Here is a 20,163-nt window from a genome sequence, read left to right as displayed (position 1 = left end):
TTTTCTTCAACTTCTTATAAAAAATCTCCTTTATTTTAGCATTTAACTATCCCTGAGGTTATGTGAGTTGCCACAAAATATTTGGCCAGATTTTTAGTTTACTGAACACAGACCAGCCAAAGTTATAAATATTTATTTTAGTTTACTGAACACAGACCAGCCAAAGTTATAAATATTTATTTTAGTACTGAACACAGACCAGCCAAAGTTATAAATATTTATTTTAGTTTGCTGAACACAGACCAGCCAAAGTTATAAATATTTATTTTAGTTTACTGAACACAGACCAGCCAAAGTTATAAATATTTATTTTAGTTTACTGAACACAGACCAGCCAAAGTTATAAATATTTATTTTAGTTTACTGAACACAGACCAGCTAAAGTTATAAATATTTATTTTAGTTTACTGAACACAGACCAGCTAAAGTTATGAATATTTATTTTAGTTTACTGAACACAGACCAGCCAAAGTTATAAATATTTATTTTAGTTTACTGAACACAGACCAGCTAAAGTTATGAATATTTATTTTAGTTTACTGAACACAGACCAGCCAAAGTTATAAATATTTATTTTAGTGGTACACTTCCAAATGCAGAATGGACAGCCTTCATGACAAATTTATCTTTTTACCGTCATTTCTGATTTTTAATTATCATGAGATACATGTATTTACACTTTACATATAAAATATCAAAACAGTTGACAAGGGTATTAAGAAATAGAATAAACCCTAGCTAAGAATGTTCTTTAATTTTTTGTATTATAAGAAATGTATATACATCTTTTTTCCCAAATGTATGCTTAAAAGCAAATCATGCATTTTGGGGGTTATGTTTTCTTTTACATTTTGAGCATTGTAAACAAAAACATAAAGATCACTTTAATTTATAATTTTGTTGTAACTTTATAGATAATATATTCATTATATTTTTATTTATTTATGTTCATTGAGTTCAGATTTTTAGTAGATATTAATACAATGTTTGCCATATACACTCATTTTTTTAAATCATAGATATTTTTTTACGGATTTTAATCATTAGACTGCACAAAGAAAATAATAGCTTAAGAAAAGAATTTAGTTTCTGAAATCATCTTGTAATAATTCTTTTATTTTGAAACAGTATATTCTTGAAATTCAGCAGTTTGAATTTGAATATTTTTCGTATTAATGTTTCAGGTAGACATTTTAATATAAGATCTTTTAAGAAATCAATAAAAAACACAAAGGAAAATTTTTACAACAATAAAAAAATCATTAACTTTAACTTTTTTCTATTTTTTTTCTGAAAAACCAATCAAATAAATCATAATTATACACACAATTGGTCACATTCTTCGCACAGCGCGCGGTTTCCTTCGTTGTTTCTGGAGCAGAATTGCGCAAGTGACCTTTAATATAAATCACAAATAAAAACTAACAATTTTCAGAACGAAGATGAATCCACGAATATCTCATTTATGTTGGATAAACATTTTATTAATCAATTATGTCACTCATCATATTAGCATCTGCTGTCCCATTATTCTTCTTTAATTAAAACCCTCCTTGATGTTTTGCTCTCAACATATCCAACAGTTTGCTGTTCTTCCCTTTCCCCATCTTGTATCCGAGAAAATCACTGGAAGATTTGTTTGCGGAGATCTTGGCATTCTTGTAATCATCAAAAGCCCATTGTTCTGTTCTGCAGGTATCTCTAAACAATTTTTTAGATTTAAAAACGGTTTGAAAATAAAATATTTCTCATTCATACTGCTGATTAGTTCCGAATAATTATTAAAACGGCTAACCAGGTCAGGCCCAACACTTTGGTGGAACATCATTTTTTTGGTTTTTGGTTTCCCAAATTTTAAGCAATTGCAATTTCCCACTTTCCCAACCTATCCACGCACATTCAAAACCAGCCAAACCTATCTCAACCTAACTGGATAACTTATACGAACTTATCCGGTATCTAACCCAACCAAGATCAACCTGGCCCAAGCTATCCCAACTTGACCCAGCCTATCTCAAACCCGACCCACCCCTCCCCAACCTAGCCCAGCCAAACCTTTCCCTATCTACTAACCCATCCTCAAACTAACCCAACAAAGCCCTCCCTATCCCAACAATCCTTAATATATCCAAACATTCCCAAACCTATTCCAATTTATTCTCCTCCTATCCAACCTATCCATCTCCAACATATCCCAACCTAATCCAACCTATCAAAACATACCCGAACCCATCCCATTGTATTCCCAACATAGCAAATCTATCCTGACCCTATCCCAACCCGACCCAACTTATCCCTGCAACCTATTCTATCCCAACCTATCCCAATATATCCCAACCTATCTCATCCCGACCCAATATATCCCAACCTATCCATGTAACCTTTTCTATCCCAGCATATCCCAATGTATCCCAACTTATCTCCACCTGACCCATCATATCCCAACCTATCCCTACAATCGATTCTATCCCAACCTATTCCAATGTATCACAACCCTCCTCGACCCGACCTAACATTCTCTGAAACCTATTCTGTCCCAACGAATCACAATGTATCCCAACCTATCTCAAACCAACTCATCATATCCTATAAACCTATCCCTGCAACATATCCTATCCCAACCTTTTCCAACATATCCCTTAACATATCTCAACCCAACCCAACATATCCCAACCATTCCCTTCACCCTATTCTATCCCAACCTATTCCAACGTATCCAAACCTATCTCAATCCGACCCAACATATCTCAACCTATCCCAATGTATCCCAATCCTCCTCGACCTATCCCAACCCAACCTTTTACCTCATTTCCAGTAGTATTTTTCCTGCTGGGTTATCTACTGGGACAACATGCACTGATATCATTTTATCCTAAATTAAACAAGAAGTTAAACTATTTAAGTTATCCAGGGGGCCAGATCTTTGAAACTTCTCCATGTGTATTGGCCTGAGTGTACACTTAGCATAGTTTACTGATAAAGGATTACGAGATTATGGCCTAATGATACGGTAAACACATCAAATATGCAGTACACTCTCGGAGTACAAGTGTATGGGGAGGTTTTGTATTTTAAATTTTACTCAGTTTTCTTAGAACCGTTTATTAACAATGGAATATTGCTCTGTAAAAGACTGTAATGTACATCTTCCTGTGAAAATGTAATCCTGCACATTATATAGGAGTAGTGGATTTTAATAGTTACATGGAAAACAAATCTCCATTTAAACATTTTCAGAAATCACCCCTGGGTACTGTATTATACAGATTGGCCTTTGAAAGTAGAGTGTTTGGCCTGTACAATTAGTGAAGGATTAGCATACATCATCACTCTATATACTATAACCTCGTTGAAGTTTTCATTATAGCTCTTGAGAATCCTATCCGGATTAATACCTTGAGAAACCCGTCCTGGAATCTACGGAAGAACCAAAGATCTTGAGAATCCAAAAGAGAGGTTCGACTTGAAAAATGAAAATTAAAAGTAAAGAAATAAATTCTGAGAAATCTGGTGAAATGCATTAATAATCATTGCAACTTTTTATTAAAGCTGTTTCGTATCATTTGTTATACCGGATTCACAGAAAGTAAACATTTTGAGCCAAACTTCCGAACAAAAACTTCAGAAAATTTTAGGCAATCTATAAGAGCGTACTAAAGGGTATCTTTGTAAATCAGCATGTTACTCTTTGAATAGATATCATATCGTTTTTAAAAGGTTACAATTAAAACCTAAAGGTGTTTGTGCATGCAAGATGGCCGCTAAACATGGAGTTGATATTTTACTATAAAAATGGTGTTTACCCGAAGTAGTATCCATTGTCTAGAAAACCTTGAATCATTTTCTTGGTTGGAGGAAACTCAGGGATTATAAGCAGAGCATCAGGCATCAGCATGCCGGGCATACCCTGAATATAAAATTGGGTATCAGCATGCCGGGCATACCCTGAATATAAAATAGGGTATCAACATGCCGGGCACACCCTGAATATAAAATAGGGTATCAGCATGCCGGGCATACCCTGAATATAAAATAAGGTATCAGAATGCCGAGAACACCCTGAATATATAATAGATTAGACATTAGTACCTCAATAGAAGTAGATCCAACATACTCCCATTAGACATTAATACCTTAATAGAAGTATCCGACATACTCCCATTAGACATTAGTACCTTAATAGAAGTATCCGACATACTCCCATTAGACATTAATACCTTGATAGAAGTAGATCCAACATACTCCCATTAGACATTAGTACCTTGATAGAAGTAGATCCGACATACTCCCATTAGACATTAGTATCTTAATAGAAGTAGATCCAACATGCTCCCATTAGACATTAGTACCTTGATAGAAGTAGATCCGACATACTCCCATTAGACATAAATACCTTAACAGAAGTAGATCCGACATGCTCCCATTAGAAATTAATACCTTGATAGAAGTAGATCTGACATGCTCCCATTAGACATTAGTACCTTGATAGAAGTAGATCCGACATTCTCCCATTAGACATTTTTGCCTTGACAAAAGTAGATCTGACATGCTCCCGTTAGACATTAGTACCTTGATAGAAGTAGATCCGACATGCTCCTATTAGACATTAATACCTTGATAGAAGTAGATCCGACATGCTCCCATTAGACATTAATACCTTGATAGAAGTAGATCCGACATGCTCCCATTAGACATTAATACCTTGATAGAAGTAGATCCGGCATGCCCCCATAAGACATTAAAACCTTAATAGAAGTAGATCCGACATGCTCCCATTAGACATTAGTACCTTGATAGAAGTAGATCCAACATACTCCCATTAGACATTAATACCTTGATAGAAGTAGATCTGACATGCTCCCATTAGACATTAATACCTTGATAGAAGTAGCCCATTAGACATTAGTACCTTGATAGAAGTAGATCCGACATGCTCCATTAGACATTAGTACCTTGATAGAAGTAGATCCGACATCCTCCTCCATTAGACATTAGTACCTTGATAGAAGTAGATCCGACATCCTCCTATTAGACATTAGTGCATTGAGAGAAGTAGATTCAACATGCCCCCATTAGACATTAGTACCTTGATAGAAGTAGATCTGACATACTCTCATTAGACATTAGTACCTTGATAGAAGTAGATCCGACATACTCCCATTAGACATTAGTACCTTTATAGAAGTAGATCCGACATGCTCCTATTAGACATTAGTACCTTGATAGAAGTAGATTCTGACATGCTCCCATTAGACATTAATTCCTTAATAGAAGTAGTTCTGACATACTCCCATTAGACATTATTAGTACCTTGATAGAAGTAGATCCGACATGCTCCCATTAGACATTAGTACCTTGATAGAAGTAGATCCGACATGCTCCTATTAGACATTAGTACCTTGATAGAAGTATATCAGACATGCTCCTATTAGACATTAGTGCATTGAGAGAAGTAGATTCGACATGCCCCCATTAGACATTAGTACCTTGATAAAAGTAGATCCGACATGCTCCTATTAAACATTAGTACCTTGATAGAAGTAGATTCTGACATGCTCCAATTAGACATTAATTCCTTGATAGAAGTAGATCTGACATACTCCCATTAGACATTAGTACCTTGATAGAAGTAGATCCGACATGCTCCATTAGACATTAGTACCTTGATAGAAGTAGATCCGACATGCTCCTATTAGACATTAGTGCATTGAGAGAAGTAGGTTCGACATGCCCCCATTAGACATTAGTACCTTGATAGAAGTAGATCCGACATACTCCCATTAGACATTAGTACCTTAATAGAAGTAGATCCGACATGCTCCCATTAGACATTAGCACCTTAATAGAAGTAGATCCAACATGCTCTCATTTGACATTAGTACCTTAATAGAAGTAGATTCGACATGCCCCCATAAGACATTAGTACCTTGATAGAAGTAGATCCGATATACTCCCATTAGACATTAGTACCTTAATAGAAGTAGATCCGACATGCTCTCATTAGACATTAGTACCTTGATAGAAGTAGATCCGACATGCTCCCATTAGACATTAGTACCTTGATAGAAGTAGATCCGACATGCTCCCATTAGACATTAATACCTTGATAGAAGTAGATCCGACATGCTCCCATTAGACATTAGTTCCTTAATAGAAGTAGATCCGACATGCTCCCATTAGACATTAGTGCCTTGATAGAAGTAGATCCGACATGCTCCCATTAGACATTAGTACCTTAATAGAAGTAGATCCGACATGCTCTCATTAGACATTAGTACCTTAATAGAAGTTGATCCAACATGCTCCCATTAGACATTAGTACCTTAATAGAAGTAGATCCGACATGCTCTCATTAGACATTATTACCTTGATAGAAGTAGATCCGACATACTCCCATTAGACATTAATACCTTGATAGAAGTAGTTCCGACATACTCCCATTAGACATTAGTACCTTAATAGAAGTAGATCCGACATGCTCCCATTTGACTTGAGATTTCTCAGGTTCATCAAGTTTATCTAAATAGTTGTCCCTTTCCTTTTCAACAACCTCCTGAACATTAGATGGCTTAAACACAAAAGTTTGGGAGAGGGAGAGGGGGGCAATTGTCGAAAAGGGAAGATGCAATGCATGTTTCACAGCAAAGATACCTTGCTAAACAGAGTTTAAGAACAAGAAAACTCTGAAACAGGAAGACGACATTAAACTCAAGATTTATGACATTAAATAAATTCATTTCACTTTATAAGTAATTTATAAGCTCTACAGTAAAACTGTTTGCTTTATAACGGCATTAAATATGCTAAATAGTGCTTTAATGGAGTCTGACTATTCCAACAATGTCTGGTGTAAATGGTGTAAATCTTGGACATTTTAAACATAGACTTTTGTACATACAGGGTGTCCCACGAAACATGACAGTTGGTGAATAGTTTAAAATGTCTTCCTCAAATAATTTGTTAAGTTGTTTGATACCTAAAAGATGATGATGATAAATACGAAATGGCAGTAATATCATAGAAAAATTGATTTCAAACAAATATATATTTTAGTAAAGATTTGTTTAACGAAAAAAAATGCAAAAAGTCTTAAATATCTGATACAGTATCATGGAAGAAGACATAAAAACAATTCACCAACTGTCATGCTTCGTGGGACACCCTGTATCAGAATTTGGTTTAAAATATTAAAGAAAGTTGAATACCTTTATCTCTTCATAAGGAATATCTAGACAAAAGTCTTCATTTGATGGCATACCACCAGATAGATCCATGTACATATAATCTAAATATTATAATATTCTTGGAACAATTCCACCAGATAGTGCCATGTTCATATAATCTAAATATTATAATAATCTTGGAACAATGCCACCAGATAATTCCATGTTCATATAATCTAAATATTATAATAATCTTGGAACAATTCCACCAGCTAATTCCATGTTCATATAATCTAAATATTATAATAATCTTGGAACAATTACATCTGCAGATAGTTCCATGTAGATATAATCTAAATATTATAATAATCTTGGAACAATTCCACCAGATAGTTCCATGTACATATAATCTAAATATTATAATAATCTTGGAACAATTCCACCAGATAGATCTATGTACATATAATCTAAATATTATAATATTCTTGGAACAATGCCACCAGATAATTCCATGTTCATATAATCTAAATATTATAAGAATCTTGGAACAATGCCACCAGATAGTTCCATGTTCATATAATCTAAATATTATAATAATCTTGGAACAATTACATCTGCAGATAATTCCATGTTCATATAATCTAAATATTATAATAATCTTGGAACAATTTCACCAGATAGTTCCATGTACATTATTATGAAGAGAGGGTTCTGTGGTTCATTTATTAAAGAGAATGTTCAACTAAACAGTATTAATCAATGTTCTAATTCAGGTTCATCAGCTCTCGGTAGATGTTGTCCGAGATCTTCTAGAGTGGAAGAGTGGGAGAGGTCAGATGGGTTGACCATCTCCTTCCAGTGCTTGTCGTAGAGTGTGCAAGATCTGGGGTTTTTTCCATAATCAAGAATTAGATAATACGAGTTACGAAGCATAATCAATATTCTCTACAAAATTATGAAATAATAAACATCAATTATGTACAAAATAAAACGAGCACTATTTAACTTCCTTTTTCCATTTACTAGTTAGAATTACATAATGTAAAGTATATTTAAACTAATGGTTCTTTGTAAAGGGGGGAAGTGGTACAAGAAAGGGAGGGGGGGTTTTAACCGTCATTTCTTTGTTGGTATTTTGTCCAGACATCAGGGATGGGATTATCTCTGATTAGGGAGAAGAGAGGATTCAGATTCTATAATTGTTAGGTGCAAGAGATTAGATCTATGGGAAAGAACAATAATTCCATCAGATATCTGCTTTTAGAATTTAAAATTGTCTGAAATCAAGGATTAAGGAAAACAGGGATTCATTACAACCTCCCCTCTCAAAGAAGAAATGTCATTTGCAGGAATAATTTTTTTTAAATTTTTTTAGATTTTTTTTAGGTTTTTATTTGCTTTTCGAATTTTATCCTTTTTATTTGCTTTTTCTAAATTTTTTCCTTTTTATTTACTTTTTCTAATTTTTTTTCAATACATACATTAGGGTTGTGTTTAATGGCGTAACATAAGGCTTTCAGATTGGGCAGAATTTCCAAATTGTGCTCTGTTATTCCGGACAGAGAATGAAACTTCAGAAGGTTCAGAATTTCTCAAGATTAGGGATCTATGAATATAAAGAAGGCCGCGCCTTGTACAACTGATAGACATGGACAATGTTATTACAAAAATGATAATTGAAATAACTTGAGTTGAAATCAAGGTGATGATGATTTTGTGTTCAATAGTGTTTGTGTTCAAATTTCCTAAAACTAGGGCTATATCATGGTAAGGTGTGTGTGCTCTAAGTGCTGGGTGTGCTCTAGTGGAAGGTTGTATAAGATGTTCTGCCTTTCTAGATGATAATACATATGTGTTCATTTGGTTAAGACACTTGTTAAGTTTGTGTTGTGAAGTGTTCAGGTTATTAGGTGTTATCCTGGCTGGGATAGTGTGTGTTTCTAAAAGTGTATGTGTGGATAGAGTTAGTGGGAAACAGTCTGTGGTTTGAAGTGTGTCTGTGTTTTTATGTATTCTTAGGTATTCGTTATCTAGATAGAGTGTATGGTTTGTGAATCTCTCTGTAATTGTAAATATTCCGGTTTTTAACTCTACTGTTTCTGTCTTTACTTTTGCAATGTGTGTTTTCAGTGTATCCTTAGTATATTGTAAAGGGGGTAAAAGAGGGATTGGGGGGTTCAAACAAAGACAATCTTTTATTATTTCTGATTCTTTAGCAAAAGTGGCTGAATTTTTTGAATAAATTAGGAATGGGTTGTCGGAGTTAAAAGTTCCCAAACAATGAGAAGAGTAAATATAACTCGTTACTCTCCCGCCTGAATGAAAAAGAGGTATTTATTTGGTTTGGATTTGCTTTTTGTATGTAAAAATATTGCTGTTTGAAAAAGTTTTTTGATTTTCCTAATGTAATTATTAGTTTTGTTTGTTAATGTCTGCCGTATTGTTCCTGTTTTTATCTGTATTGTCTGCTAAAGTAAAGCAGTGTGTAAAATACCACGCGGTCTTTAGCAGTGTGTAAAATACCACAAGGTATTTAGCTGTGTGTAAAATACCACGAGGTCTTTAGCAGTGTGTAAATTACCACGAGGTTTTTAGCAGTGTGTAAAATACCACGAGGTATTTAGCTGTATGTAAAATACCACGAGGTATTTAGCAGTTTGTAAAATACCACAAGGTATTTAGCTGTGTGTAAAATACCAAGAGGTATTTAGCTGTGTGTAAAATACCACGAGGTATTTAGCAGTGTGTAAAATACCACGAGGTATTTAGCAGTGTGTAAAGTACCGCAAGGTATTTAGCTGTGTGTGAAATACTACAAGGTATTTAGCACTGTGTAAATTACCAAGAGGTATTTAGCACTGTGTAAAATACAACTAGGTATTTAGCTATGTGTAAAATACCACGAGGTACTTAGCTGTGTGTAAAATACCACAAGGTATTTAGCAGTGTGTAAAATACCATGAGGTATTTAGCTGTGTGTAAAATACCAGGAGGTATTTAGCTGTGTGTAAAATACCACGAGGTATTTAGCTGTGTGTAAAATACCATGAGGTATTTAGCACTGTGTAAATACCAAGAGATATTTAGCTGTGTGTAAAACACCACGAGGTATTTAGTAGTGTGTAAAATATTTTTTTAAGATCTAGATATTTATTATCTCCATACAAAATAGTTTACATGTGTTTAATAATAAAGATTACAACAAATTTGTTTACATTTGTTTGAGAGATTTTTATAACAGTTAGTTTACGGATACATTTTTAAATAAAAAATTTGGAATCAAGTCTACTTTGATTATGCAAAACTTAAAAATTGAGAAATGTACCAATGAAATGGTAGGACATTAAATGCATATAATAAATTGTTGACGAGGATAGAGTTTGTGGATTGAATAGAAATTATTAAGAACAGAAGCGTTTACATATAATTTGAGCAATTTATGTAGAAATCAGTTTGCGTAGATAATTTACAATTTTTATGCAACATTGACGTAAGGTCTATATACACTATGTGAAAAATACACAGATTGTGCCAACGAAGAACATTGATGATTCTTCGTTGTTATAGATTTATATTAATTAAACAATGTAGTCTTGACACTATTTAGCCAACGTAAAGGTAAGAGACTATATCATTAAGATACATACTAGCGCGGAACATTGATGGTTCCTTGCTGCATGTTAAATTTTCTATGTAGTATAGAATCTGTATGACCGACGTGAAGAGAAGAGAATCCGAAATTAAGAAACATACAAGCTTGGAACATTGACGGTTCCTTGTAAAATAGCTTATTAGAGAAACATTAAGTTTATGTTTGAAGAAAAAACATTATACTTGAGGTCTAGACTCACGGAGAACATTGATGGTTCTGCGCTACTGTCTAGGACGTTGATGAGAGATTATGGTTTAATCTCTTCATTATTCTCTTATCTTCAATACACTAGAGCAAATATATTGCTCGTTTGTATTGGGCTACAAATTAGAGAGAGCAAAGTAGAGTAGTTGTCCCATTTTCTTGAGACGTCTTGGTTTCTCGGCGATGAGGTTAGTCGGTTCAGGAGGCGTTACAGCTTCCTCAGACTGAATCAGTAAAAAAAGATCATTAGTTTATTTTCAGAGAAAATTCTGAGTGAGAAGGAAAATTCAGATCTTAGCTCAAGTCCTCTTAATTTAATGATCATTTTATGAACGATATCACTCAAGATTTATTAATTAAAACAGATTCAGAGTGAGAAGGGAAGTTCAGATCTTAGCTCAAGTCCTCTTAATTTAAAGATCATTTTCTGAACGATATCAATAAAGATTAATTAATTAAAACAAATTATTAACAGGAACTAGATTGCAGAGGAAAAAACTCCGATCAGATTGATTATATTTGTGTGTGGACATTTTAATAAGACTCGATTTAACTGCGGGTTTTTATTTCTTAATTTTTTACGGAGGTAATTTTTTGACAGTAAAGTTGTTTAGTTTTTTGTTTGCAGTAGTAAACTTTTATATCCGAAATATCAAATTAAAGGATAAAAAATAATTTTTCAACTTATAAAATTAACATTGTAGACTTTTAAGTTTAAATTAGTTTTCGTACATAATTTAAAATCTTAAAAAATTATTAAATGGCATGTTCATTAGTTTCGGTTTAATAGGGTTTCAACCTTTACAGTCCAAAATGATCCGCGTGCACGCCCCTGCTCTCTGTATAAAAAAAAGGATTTAAAATTCATTGATAATGAAGGAGATCTGCCAGTCTTCACGGGAACTTATGGAAATATATTTTTGACCGTTATTTTTCGCCGAGAGGTGTAGCTATGAGGTCCGTCAGATCCTCTGAGGTTCTCACACTTATTCATCCTCCAGGTTACAGTTTAACTAGGTAAAGAGAAATCTATGAGGATAGGGGAAAAAAAATCTTCCATTTTCCTTTGACAGCAAGGCAGTCCGGATTATAATTAAACATGTTGATCAAGTTCTAATTTTAGAATTTCGAATATCATTGGAATTCAAGACTATAGTTTGAACATAGAAATATTAAAGTAAGATCTTCGATTTTAGCATAATTTAAAATCTTGAAATTTCATTAATGAGTATATACATCGGATTTTATTCGATCTGCTTGAAACTTTAAAGGTTTAAACGTGAAATTGAGGGATACTAAGTTCAAAGGCTAGTTTAAGATTCACATTTCAGATTACGAAATTTGTGATTTTGAGCATAATTAAAACCTGAAGACTTGTTCCTCAAATTTATGATCAAAAGATTTTCGATTTTGAACACAATTTTTTAGACTTGACATTTTGTTAATTAGAATGTAGATTAGATATGATTCATTCAGCTAAACCTTTACAGTCCGTTGTGGTCCGTGTGCACGTCCTAGGTTTCTGTATAAAAAGAAAGTATAAGATCCAGTGAAGGTGGAAGCAATCTTCCAGTTTTCCATGGAGCTTTTTTAGAAAATTGTTTTTACCGTTATTTATCTGTTGTGGGGTGTAGCTTAGAGATGGCCTATATCAGAGATCCGTCTGATTGTCAAATGGGTACCAGGTATTGGTTTAACTAAGCATAGAGAAAGCCTTGAAAATTTTTTGCAATTTGAGTCATATATTTTAGGGCTCAATAAACAACAAAATAGTTTAATTATGTATACTTGATATTATTTCACTTCAAGTTTTTAATCTCAGAAACGTGATATTACAGATTAAAATTTTGACAGTGAAAGATTAACTAAATTGAATTTTGACAGTGAAAGAATTTTTAAATCTGATTTTAGATTTTCAATGATGACATAGAGATTTTTGAAGTATAGATTAAGCGTAACTAAGCGAAAATTTTGATAGAGAAAACTTTTAAATCCAATTCTCGATTTTAATTAGGAAGATACTAGAGATTCTTGAAATAATATTAGAGAGTAAATAATCTATATTCCCTTGCAGTTTATTCATGTACAATTTTCATGACCTCAGTATAGATTAAATAGATATAAAGTCCATTGTTATAGAAAAAAGTCAGCACGTCTTCCCACGGCATCCTGTAAATCTTATTTAATCTTTTTTACCGTTATTCTTTCCGTTGTAACTTGCAAATCTGGCAATTATCTATCTCATATCTCCAGCGATCAGGATCGGTTGGTTTCTCGTCTAACTATATTACAGAAATTGAGCTTTAAAAACATACGTGTGAAAATTTAAAAATATTGTAGAGTCAGAAGGTATAAAAGTATTTTCAATAATGAAAGAACAGTTATTTTTTTGCAATAGTGCTATGAGGAATATTCGCTACTGAATTTTATATGGGCATAGACTTTGTACAATCCAGAGCTGTCGGACGTATGTCGGACATTTTATTTCTGGACTAATTCATCATGAATAACAAGCTAGCTTGGTTAAATTTCTTATATTTAAAAAAAACAAGATTTCTTGTAGAAATCAAGTCTCCCTTTAAAGTTTCAAAGGAAGGTTTGCATGAAGTATAAGTATAGGCATTATATATTACAATTTTTTTTCAAAATGAAAGAGAAGGAAAAATATTTTTTCTTTTCTCCAAAGAGACTGTATCGCGTGAGGTTTGTTCTTACCGCTTTCCTCAAGCTATTTAGCCACGATTCACTCCTCAGGTTTGAGATAGTTAAAATGTTAGGACAATAGGAATAAATTGAGAATTAGGAGTGTTAGTTAGGATATTTGAAATATCGCAATGGTTTAAATAAAGTACTAGCAGGTATAAACAAAAGTCAGCAAAAATAGGAGATATTTTCGCTTTAGTAGCTTCAATAATGACAAATATAGACATAAGTCAGCAAAAATAGGAAACATATTTTTTTTAGGAGTTTAAAATGGAAAAATTGTTGACAAATATTGACATGAGTCAACAAAAATAAAAATTATTTCTATTTAAAGGGTTTTGACTGGAGTAAATACTGAAAGATGTTGTCATAAGTCAGCAAAAATAGGAAATATTTTTATTTTAGGGATTTTAAATTTAATAAATTAAATTACTTGATTGAATTGAAAGTATTAGGTTTGCGAAAAAGTGCTAGTTTAAAGGTATAGGATGGGAGTAGGAATAAAGTAGGTCTCTGGAATAGGAATAGGATGAATCGGTAGGGTATTTAAGATAAGGATTTGGTAGGTGGGTAAGGTGTTGAAGAAGGGACAAAAACCGCAAGATCAGCCGGGGCATTGCTATCAAGGTGGGGGTACCCATGAGGGGGGGGGAGGGAAACTGCGCAGGGTTTTAATTATATGTTGTGCACATTCAGATAATTTAGCGTTTTGCTTGTCTCTGATATGACATGGGCGGCTGCGGGCGTTTCGCGGCCCCTGAGGGCTTCAGGTCCCCGAACCCACAGGACTCTCTATGAGCCTCAACCCATTGGGAAAATCTGAAGCCGCATGGGATGGAAGGGCCTAGGGTTGGTTTAGGTCTGTCCATTACCGGCCTGAAGAAGTGCACGCACTTCTGGACCATTGCGCGGACCACTTGGACTCCCTTATCAGTCAGGTGTACACGGTCGTCCTTTAACATCTTCCCTCTCGAGACCCAGTCATCACGATGACAAAAGTCTTCGGGGGTTAACACGAATGCCTCCTTGAGGGAATCCATTCGTGAGATGTAAGTCCCCAGCCTTACTACCTCCACGTTAAAGAGGTTCCCGTCATACCCCGCGCAAAAATGGCCTGACTGTGTACAACATGCTGTAGGGTACCTTGGAAAGGGTGGTATGAAAATTGTCCTGGCACTGGTCTGGTTAACATATCCCATGATTTTGTCAATAAATTAACGCAACCCCTTTCATCCCTTGGCGAAGTTGACTTAACCCCTTCAAAACCAACATCATCAGACCGATGCTCAGTACAAGAAAGGATTGAATCCTTGGACACGGGTAATGGCTCAGCATTGCCGCCTTTGGCCCCCCCCTCCCTGCCCATGACCTCAGACTCCCTCACAACTAAATCATCCCCTGCACAGTCACCAACCCCTTCACCCTGTACCTCACTGGGGCTGTCCAGCCTATCCAGCATCCCCTGGAAGTCCAGCATGTAGTCATCCATTCCAACCTCCTCCACCTCCATAGGAACAGGTTTGTTAGACATTTCTCTGAAAAATATAAGCATATATTTTCCGATTTTAATGTGTGCATTAGCACCATTAACTTTGTCGGAATTGTTTGCAACCCATTTATAATGGTTTGCGTCGTGTATTTTCAGCGTATTAAGCATGTTTCTGAGATTACCTATTAAGGTATCTATAGAGATTTTAAATTTATTTCGTCCTTGGTAGGACGCCACGGATTGTTCCAGATTATCCAAATACAAGAAGAGGCCAGTTTTTTTGTAGAAGTTTATATTGAAATGAGTCGTATTTAAGTTTGTTGCCTTTGTTTCAAAACATGGGCTGTTATTAGGTTTTAAATTACGTGGTTTGTCAGAATCATCCTCGGGGGAAGGACTCCGTACGAATATTATTGTGGACACTATTGATTTTTTTCCTCTAATTTGAAGTTGGCGAAGCTTGCGCTGCCGAATCTTTGACATTCCTTTTTTTAATTTGGAACAAAATGGCTGATTCAGCACGAATGGTAACATGATGGTATGGTTTGGTAATACCTGTGTTGCGGGAGTTGCAATTATTATACCCCGCCGCGGGGCGAAGATTACAATGAAACTATACATTGCAAGGAAGGAAAGATTAAGATGCATGTTCATATTCTACAAACAAGGGTTTACTAAGTTTTGCAGTGTGGTGAAAAATAAATTGCTTTAACTTGGAGGTATTGTAAAATCGTCCGGAGTTTCTTGTAGAGAATATGTAGTACATTACTATGAAACAAATGATGTTGGTATTTTCGATATTGAAAGTTAAAGGATTGTTACAACCTAGGAATATTACACTTTTAAGTTCTTCATGTGATAATGCTCCATTCGATATTATGATGTTGAGATCAAGAAGGATCCCGCTTATTTTGGGACAGTCCCAGAAGATATGAGAGATCGTTTCTCTCGGCGCAGGCCTAAGGTTTCCGAACTCGCACCGTTGACAGGTAGGGTCATGATTCTGAACAAAATGTGGGATCATTGCATTGTGATATAAAGTTTGTGCTGTAAAATTGAAAATGAAACTTCTCAAGTTGTTTCTTAACTTTGAAATTCTGAAAATCTTATAAAAGTTGCAATCTCTCTCAGGATCTACATTGTTATCGTGTGCAAGTGCAACACGCTTTCTCAGTCCATACTCAGAAACAACTACAGGCTTAAAGTTGTCGATAATACTCCTTATCTTAACACTACCCTTAACCATTTTTCTAATAAAGGTGAGGATTGGAGTACATACTTTATCTTTGTTCATAGCAAATTTTCTCATAACATTCCTATGTACTGATCTTAGGTAGAAAAATTCTAAAGGATTAGGACGGAAACCGAGATATAAGGCTACTCTATTTTCTGAGAAAACATCGCTGTTGAAAATGTCTACCAGGTTGACGAATCTCAGTTTCTTTATCAAGAGAACTGTTTCAGGTGTGAGATTTGCTCTGAAATGGTTCATGCCTAATTTCTCGCCGGATTCTAGTCGTGCAATGTCATTATCAAATATTCTCATGTCAAGGAAATTACCATTCGTCGACCAAAAGATGTTGCAGAATTTTCTTACACAAATTGACATTTCACCGCAAGGAGTGTTTGAAATTATTGCACTTTTAAAATGAAATGGAAAATCTGGTGATATTCTATATTGTTGAATTTCTTTAGCCCAAAAGTCGTTATTGTTAATCGATTTCCTAAAAAGACCCACTTTAATTGCATCTATGTATGATTCGGTTTCGATCATACCAAGGCCTCCATGCTGTATTGCGTTGTATACGACGTTTATACTTATTTTTGAGTTCCCCCGCACAAAAGAACCTATCTCGTTTCTGAGGGTTTGTATTTGAGTTTCATTGAAGGAAAGTACCGGGGCGAAAAAGCCAATTTGTGAGAGTAGGTATGTTTTTGCAATGTGTAAAATACCACGAGGTATTTAGCTGTATGTAAAATACCACGAGGTATTTACCTGTGTGTAAAATACCACGAAGTATTTAGCACTGTGTAAAATACCACGAGGTATTTAGCTGTGTGTAAAATACTACGAGGTATTTAGCTGTGTGTAAAATACCATGAGGTATTTAGCACTGTGTAAAATACCACAAGGTATTTAGCAGTGTGCAAAATACCACGAGGTATTTAGCAGTGTGTAAAGTACCACGAGGTATTTAGCAGTGTGTAAAATACCACAAGGTATTTAGCTGTGTGTAAAATATCTCGTGGTATTTTCTGTGTATATTACCACGAGGTATTTAGCTGTGTGTAAAATACCACGAGGTATTTAGCTGTGTGTAAAATACCACGAGGTATTTAGCAGTGTGTAAAATACCACGAGGTATTTAGCACTGTGTAAAATACCACAAGGTATTTAGCAGTGTGTAAAATACCACGAGGTATTTAGCAGTGTGTAAAATACCACGAGGTATTTAGCTGTGTGTAAAGTACCACCAGGTATTTAGCTGTGTGTAAAATACCACGAGGTATTTAGCACTGTGTAAAATACTACAAGGTATTAAGCACTGTGTAAAATACCACGAGGTATTTAACAGTGTGTAAAATACTACAAGGTATTTAGCATTGTGTAAAATACCACGAGGTATTTAGCACTGTGTAAAATACTACAAGGTATTTAGCACTGTGTAAAATACCATGAGGTATTTAGCAGTGTGTAAAATACCACTAGGTATTTAGCAGTGTGTAAAATACCATGAGGTATTTAGCACTGTGTAAAATACCACGAGGTATTTAGCAGTTTGTAAAATACCACGAGGTATTTAGCACTGTGTAAAATACCACGAGGTATTAGCACTGTGTAAAATACAATAAGGTATTTAGCTGTGTGTAAAATACCACGAGGTATTTAGCTCTGTGTAAAATACCACGAGGTATTTAACACTGTGTAAAATACCACGAGGTATTTAGCTGTGTGTAAAATACCACGAGGTATTTAGCTGTGTGTAAAATACCACGAGGTATTTAGCTGTGTGTAGGTATTTAGCTGTGTGTAAAATACCTGTAAAATACCACAAGGCGTTTAGCAGTGTGTAAAATACCACGAGGTATTTAGCTGTGTGTAAAATACCACGAGGTATTTAGTAGTATTTCCTTCCTAAAACTTTGAACTGTTGTAAAGTTTTAGTGAATTCCACAAGAAAAGTCTGCTAGAATTCCACTAGAAAAGTCTGGTAGAATTCCACAAGAAAAGTCTGCTAGAATTCCACTAGAAAAGTCTGCTAGAATTATAAAAGAAAAGTCTGCTAGAATTCCACTAGAAAAGTTTGCTAGAATTACACTAGAAAAGTCTGCTAGAATTACAAAAGAAAAGTCTGCTAGTATTCCACTACAAAAGTCTGCTAGAATTCCACTAAAAAAGTCTGCTAGAATTCCACTAAAAAAGTCTGCTAGAATTCCACTAAAAAAGTCTGCTAGAATTCCACTAGAAAAGTCTGCTAGAATTACACTAGACAATTCTGCTAGAATTCCACTAGAAAAGTCTGCTAGAATTTCACTTGAAAAGTCTGCTAGAATTCCACTAGAAAAGTCTGCTAGAATTACACAAGAAAAGTCTGCTAGAATTCCACTAGAAAAGTCTGCTAGAATTACCAAAGAAAAGTCTGCTAGAATTCCACTAGAAAAGTCTGCTAGTATTCCACTAGAAAAGTCTGCTAAAATTACACTAGAAAAGTCTGCTAGAATTAAAATCTTTATCTAATTGATAAGGAGGAAAATATTGTGGTTTTTTCTTGGTTGAAAGTGTTTAATTCTGTAGATTCCATATGTTTTCCTGCAGCAGAAATGCGCAAGTTAAACAAAATTGAAAATAATCAGTTTTTAGATTTACAAACAATTCACAATTGATCAGACAAAGCTTCTACTGTTGTGAATTGAGCATACCCATGTTCTCTAAATTACGCGTACTGTTCCTTTAAAAAGTATTTAATGTACGCGTACTGTCCCTTTAAAAACTATTTAATGTAGCGTACTGTCCCTTTAAAAACTATTTAATGTAGCGTACTGTCCCTTTAAAAAGTATATAATGTAGCGTACTGTTCCTTTAAAAAGTATTTAATGTACGCGTACTGTCCCTTTAAAAACTATTTAATGTAGCGTACTGTCCCTTTAAAAACTATTTAATGTAGCGTACTGTCCCTTTAAAAAGTATATAATGTAGCGTACTGTTCCTTTAAAAAAGTATTTAATGTACGCGTACTGTTCCTTTAAAAAGTATTTAATGTACGCGTACTGTTCCTTGAAAGAGTATTTAATGTAAGCGTACTGTCCCTTTAAAAAGTATTTAATGTAGCGTACTGTTCCTTTAAAAAGTATTTAATGTTGATAATTTTCTCCATTCTTTTAAAGGCGAATTTCGCGAGTCACGTATATTATGAATAAACCACAGAATCGTTTAGAGAAAACAATTCATTCTTTTATTTCAAGGGAATTTTATTAAATGGAGAATTTTACCTTTAAGTTTATCCTTGTTCATGAACAGTTGGAACAATTCCTCAGCTGAATTCAGCTTGATTGACATAGGTCGGTCAAATCCCATTTTCTCACCCATTGTTTATCTAAAAACATTTTCTTTTGTTTTTTGTCTTGTGAAATGTAAATCTCGGGATCAAGCATTGATCTCCATCTTATGCAGATCTAACATTAATGAAGGGATCCAGCATTGATCCTAAGATTTAAAAGAGCTCACATTGGATATCGAGATTAAGCGTTAAAAATTAACATTATCCACACAAAAGTTCGGATCTCAAGCCGGGTTTCTATCTTAACCCTATTCCGGCTGGGAGGAGGGGGGGGGGCTCTCCGGGACTTCCCCCCTTTAATTCCTTGGAGATAACTCAAAAAGTATTGATCTGAGGCCGTTTAAATCTTTTGACTTTTCTAACTAACCCATGCCCCTCACTTTAGGCTCAAAG

The 20,163-nt window shown here is 34.6% G+C and overlaps 1 protein-coding gene across 1 annotated transcript; it reads right to left on the bottom strand.

Annotated features, from left to right (window-relative positions):
* Positions 1–1,262: 1,262 nt before the first annotated feature.
* On the bottom strand, positions 1,263–19,820 carry LOC111702797 (uncharacterized). The gene is made up of 7 exons (XM_023474573.1): positions 19,703–19,820; positions 7,206–7,285; positions 6,455–6,553; positions 3,804–3,907; positions 3,396–3,462; positions 2,805–2,872; positions 1,263–1,701 (listed from the first exon to the last, which is right to left on the bottom strand). The coding sequence occupies exons 1-7, from the start codon at positions 19,797–19,799 to the stop codon at positions 1,542–1,544; spliced, it is 675 nt and encodes a 224-aa protein (XP_023330341.1). The 5' UTR covers positions 19,800–19,820; the 3' UTR covers positions 1,263–1,541.
* Between the last annotated feature and the right edge of the window lie 343 nt (positions 19,821–20,163).

Source organism: Eurytemora carolleeae, unplaced genomic scaffold, assembly GCF_000591075.1.
Source record: "Eurytemora carolleeae unplaced genomic scaffold, Eaff_2.0 scaffold518, whole genome shotgun sequence".
NCBI classification, from domain to species: Eukaryota; Metazoa; Arthropoda; class Copepoda; order Calanoida; family Temoridae; genus Eurytemora; species Eurytemora carolleeae.
This window is presented reverse-complemented; position numbering and strand designations above follow the sequence as displayed.